Genomic DNA, 5,784 nt, shown 5'->3' with positions numbered 1-5,784 from the left:
TTGCACTATAACACAATGTAGTAAAGCACTTTATTCAAATCTTCCCTCTAACGTTTACTAATATGTGTCTCTAGAAAAATCATTTTGTCTCTGAGTTTGTTTCTTATTAGTAGCATTTTAATAATAAACTGCGTCCTACCTGCCTCGTTGTGATTCAGGTGTTTTCAAAGCCTCAATGGTGCTATGTGGGTGTAAGTAGAGGTTAAAAAAAATGCAATAGGTGAGGAATCAGGACATATGGCTCATAGTCCAATGGCTGCTGCCCTTACAGGTTTGGGGACCTTGGGCAAGCTATTTTCTGCTATTAATTCGACTTAGCTCCTCATTTGTAAAATGGGATAATATTATTTTCCCTACTTCACTCACTGGCTCATCATGAGTGTCAAATAAAATAATGTATGTTAAAATATTTTGAAAAGATTATTGCTGAAGCTGCCATAAGAGCCTGTGGAGGCTAAAAGCCCACTGGCCACACCATGAGATTCCTCTCCCGGGTGATCCTGATAGTTCTTCTCGTCTTCCCCACCACGCTGCTGCTTGGGGATGGCCCTGGAGGGTCAATAGCTGTGGCCCAAGGTGCTACAGAGGATGAAGAAGCATTAGAAGATACAATAGTTGAAGATGAAGATGTTGAAGCAGAAATAGAAGAAGATGAACCCACAGATTTGGTAGAAGAAAAAGAAGATGTCTCTGGTGAACCTGAAGCCTCCCCAAGTACAGACACAACTATCTTATTTGTGAAAGGAGAAGATTTCCCAGCAAATAACTTGTGAAGTTCCTGGTAGGCTTTACAAACAAGGGTACAGAAGACTTTATTGTTGAATCCTTAGATGCCTCATTCCACTCTCCTCATGATTACCAATTTTATATCCAGAATTTCACAGCTCTTCCTCTTAACACCATAGTGCCACCCCAGAGGCAGACAACATTTGAGTACTCTTTCATTCCTGCAGAGCCCATGGGTGGGCGTCCATTTGGTCTAGTCATCAATCTGAACTACAAAGATTTAAATGGCAACATGTTCCAAGATGCTGTCTTCATTCAAACAGTTACAATTATTGAAAGAGAAGATGGTTTGGATGGAGAAACGATCTTTATGTACATGTTTCTTGCTGGACTTGGGCTACTAGTCGTTGTTGGGCTTCATCAACTTTTAGAATCAAGGAAGAGAAAAAGGCCAGCCCAGAAAGTAGAAATGGGTACATCGAACCAAAATGATGTTGATATGAGTTGGATTCCCCAAGAGACTTTGAATCAAATCAATAAAGCTTCTCCAAGAAGGTTGCCCCAGAAATGGGCACAGAAGAGATCGGTGGCATCTGATGAGTAAATGTTCATTTGTGCAACAATTCAGTCTTTACTAAACCTGCCCTAACATTTTTTGGCCTGATGGGAATTAGTGCAGAGAAGCCATATCAGCATATGAGGAAACTACTACTTCTGTTTGGACTGAGTAATCAGAGCTGTGGTGATAATATTGCTGAAAATGCACTGCATATGTTTTTTTCTAAAGTAACAAATTTGGGTTTTTTTAAACCATTAAAAATGTGTGTGTGCGTGTGTGTGTGTGTAAAAATATTTGGAAAACTGTAAAGTGGTATATGAATATAAAGGCTTATTTTTCTTATGTCCATCAATATTCACTGGTGTCAGTATCTTAAGGGTCTCCTTATGTGTATGCAACATAAAATGCATGAACACATTACTGAACTCAGTTTAATTACTAGTTTGTGCTTGTGACAGAAAATGTGTGTGGATCAGTTACCTACTCGAATGTGCCCTCCATGCATTGGAATGTCTTTTCCTCCAGTGTACACAATTTCATAGTATGTTGTTTAGTTCTGATGGATACACTGCATTATAATTTTTCTCTCAGATTCCTTTGTGTCTGTGTTTCATCTCCTTCAAATGTACCACCAGATCCCCACTTTCAGAATCTATGCCTTCTAATTTCTTTGAATCACCCAACAGAGTCTACTATTCTGTTCCATAACCGAAGGGCCTTTAGTAACAATCATTGATGTACTAACAAATCATTGACTTATTATTTTTCAACTGATACATATGGCAGCAAGTAATTATTGTATACCAGCTAACATTAAAAATCAGACATCTGTCAGTTCACTGTATATTTTAAACATAAGGCTGAAACTAATCATAGAACAAATAGAGAATTTGTTAAGTTCAGACATAAAATTTCCTATATTTGACTTGGTTACAGAATGTCTTTGGCATTCCCCATTCTCTCTCTGACTCTGTATCTCTGTCTCTGTCTCTCTCTTTCATTCACTGTGTATAAGAGACAGTCTCTATCTCTCTCTCTCTCTCTCTCTCTCTCTCTCACACACACACACACACACACACACACACACACACACTTTCAGTAGTAAGCAAGGACAAACTAATAATTAGACCTAGTTCAGTAATGTGATTATGTATTGTATGTTGCATAGTTAGAGTTTAATTTTGTTTTATCCATTACTATTCAGTTAACAATGATGAATATTTTTTAAAAAAAAGTTTTATCTTCCTTGGCTCCACAAGGTAAGTTAAAATTAATTATTTCAAATTTCTCAAAACTATCTGATATTTTTATTAAAGTATTAGCATTGGTAAACCCAAATGCAATGATAACTTCATTCAATTACCTTCTGATTATGAACATCAAGTGAGATATAAAAAGAGGACAGTATGTTCACCAAAATTAGTTGTCACTCTCATGGAGGATGTCTTAAATTGGGTCCAACTTGAATGATTCTCTATGAATATGAAGGCCTTCTTCCTGATTCTCCTATTTGAAACTGATTTTGTGACTTTTGTAATGTACCCCCAGAAAACTGCAGAACTTCTTGAATAATATCTATGATATTTTTTAAGTCTTCCTAGAAGTTAAAAAATATGAGATTATGTCATGTGGTTAGAGTCAAATGATTATATGTTTGTAGGTTTGTGTGTATGAATGTAAGAGAGAGAATAAAAGGGAAGAAAGAAAAAAGGGAGATAAAGAGAGGTGGGATAACATAGACCAGAAAAAAAAAAGTTGGGTCCGGATTAAATAGGAGAAAGAGAATAGGCTGCTTATATTTTGAAAATTCTATGTCACCTTTACGTGGAAAAAAAAGTTAAGGATTTTGTCAGCACAAAAACTCATCTTTTTTTACAATAATGTTCTACTAGTAATACTTAATGGTTATAAATCTTAGAACATCAATATTTCCAAGTATTTAAAGTTTCAGTGAGCCAAAGAGCAATGGAGAGACTTATCTTGGGCACAGATTGCGACATATTCCAAGGGATGATTTATGCTCAGAAAAGAGTATGATGAATATTGTGAGAAAAAAAAAATATATGTATATATATATGGAAAAGGATGTGAGTTGATCATGTGGAAAGATCTAGTTATAATAGAAGTCAAGCCAGGGCATGCCCAGGATACCCACAAAATTCAAAAAAAGCCTAAGAGAAAACCTTCAGAATTCTTGCATGCAATTTCTATAAAACCATCTATGAAAGTAACTGGGCAAAATCCTCATAAGAAGGCATGAATAGGTTGCAGTTTTTATCAATGGAAAGAGAAAACTACTTTGATAAGATCACAGATTCATTTTATTATTAATATATTGAATTAAAAAGAAGTATAGAGTACTGGCAAGCATTTTCTCAAAAATAATAATGGATGATATGCATATATAATTTCACAAAGTTTTTTCTTCCAACCTAGGAGTCAAGTAGCATAGTTGATGCAGGTTTGTATGTATATTTACATGTACATAGATATTGGTATATTTTGTAATATATACCCAAACATATGTATTTGCATATAAAACGTATATACTTTGTAAGGTATGTATATTTCTTATAAAATAATATGTATATATTATATGGAAATATGTTGTATGTGGCTTTTGGTATAGGTTATATACACACATCAGATACATATATACATATATACACACATAGAGCCTTTTTTCTTGTTACATTTTCTTTTTTGAGTTACCATTTATTTTTAGTCATATAAATAATAATATATGTAATACAATAATAATATAATGCATATGATTTGTTATGAATATGTAATAGATAGCAATAAATATATTCAAGAGAAACAAATTCTCACATGAGCTGTCCAAAAATCTGTCGTTCTTATTTTCTTCTTTTCCCTCCCCTACATCCCCTCCTTCTCCCCTACCTAAGAAGGCAGGTATTATGAGATAGGTTGTACATATATTATCCCTGTCCCATATTTCTCTGTTCATCATGTTGTGAAACAAGAGATATTGATTACATTAGAAAAATTAGAGAAAAGAATTAGAGAAAATTCATGGAGAAAATAAAGTGAAAGTAGCAATCTGCATTCAGACTCTGTTCCTTCTATAGTGGTATATCTTAGTCACCCAACATGTAAGGTCAGTGCAATCATTACTCCTATTTTACAGATGAGGAAGTGGAGGTTCGTGGAGGTTCATTGACTTTCCCAGACTTTGAGGCATCCCCCCCAACCATTGAGAAGACAATTTGATATCAATTATACATGAGAAATCATGCAAAATAAATTTTCTTATTAGCCATATCACTAAAAAAGGCAAAAAAAAACCAAGAAAAGTACACTTTGATTTGCATTCAGTACAACTGTTCTCTCTCTCTGAAAATGGGTAGCATTTTTTCAACTTGAATCCTTCAGAATTGTCTTATATCAATGTATTGGCCATAGCAGTCAAATCATTCACAGTAGTGGATCAAAAGAATAGGTTTAGAAATCAACACACAGTAATGAACAGAGTAACCTAGTTAAAAAACCCAATGATCCAAGGTTTGGAAGAAAGAACTCACTATTTGACAAAATGGATAAGGGAAGAATTTATGATTGAACAAGACACAGAAAGCATTACAAAAAATGAAATATAATTTTGATTGCATTAAATTTAACAATTTCTGTATCAAAAACCCAATGGATCCACAATTAGAGGAGAAATAACAATTTGGGGGAAAAATTTTATAGCTGATATCTCTGACAAAGATTTCACTTATCAAATATATGGAGAACTAAGCCAAATTTATAATAATATAAAATGTTCCCCAATTGATAAGTGGCCAACAGTTATGAACAGGTGGTTCTTAGACGTAAAAATTAAAACTATTTATAGTCATATGAGGAAATGCTTGAAAACATTATTGATTAGAGAAATGAAAATTAAAATGACTCTGAGATACCACCTTACATGTATCAGAGGGACTAATATGACCAAAACAGAAAATGATGAATGTTGGAAAGGGTGTGGGAAAATTGGAACACTAATATACTCTTGTTGGAACTATGAGCTGATGTAACCTGTCTTGAGAGCAATGTGGAACCATGTGCAAAGGGCCATGAATTATGTCCACCCATTGACCCAGCAAAAGCACTACTAGGTCTGTATCCCCAAAAGACTAGAGATAAGGAAAAAAAGATCTACTTGTACAAAAATATTTTAGCAACTCTTTGTGTAGTGGCAAAGAAGTGGAAATGGAGGGGGTGTCCATCACTTGGGGAATGGTAGAACAAGCTATAATTGTAATGGAAAACTATTGCACCATAAGAAATTATGAACTGAATGAATTCAGAAAAACATGGAATTACAAGAAGTGATGTAAAATAAAGTTAGAAGAAACAAGAGAATACCAACTGTGAAGGACTAAACTATAATCATCAAAACAAGGTTTCAAGATAACATTAATGGAATTATGATAAAAAAAATCTATCCACAGGCAAAGAACGAATTATTGGAGCCTGTAGATTAATGTGTG

The 5,784-nt window shown here is 34.2% G+C and overlaps 1 protein-coding gene across 1 annotated transcript; it reads left to right on the top strand.

The window, feature by feature from the left end:
• Nucleotides 1-476: 476 nt before the first annotated feature.
• LOC123236211 (translocon-associated protein subunit alpha-like) lies at nt 477-1,330 on the top strand. The gene is given in 2 exon segments (XM_044662506.1): nt 477-765; nt 768-1,330. Coding segments are annotated over 2 exon segments (852 nt in total).
• Nucleotides 1,331-5,784: the final 4,454 nt, after the last annotated feature.

The sequence above is a fragment of the Gracilinanus agilis genome, chromosome 2, assembly GCF_016433145.1.
Source record: "Gracilinanus agilis isolate LMUSP501 chromosome 2, AgileGrace, whole genome shotgun sequence".
Classification (NCBI taxonomy): domain Eukaryota; kingdom Metazoa; phylum Chordata; class Mammalia; order Didelphimorphia; family Didelphidae; genus Gracilinanus; species Gracilinanus agilis.
The sequence above is the reverse complement of the archived record's forward strand: the minus strand, read 5'-3'. Positions and strand labels throughout refer to the sequence as shown.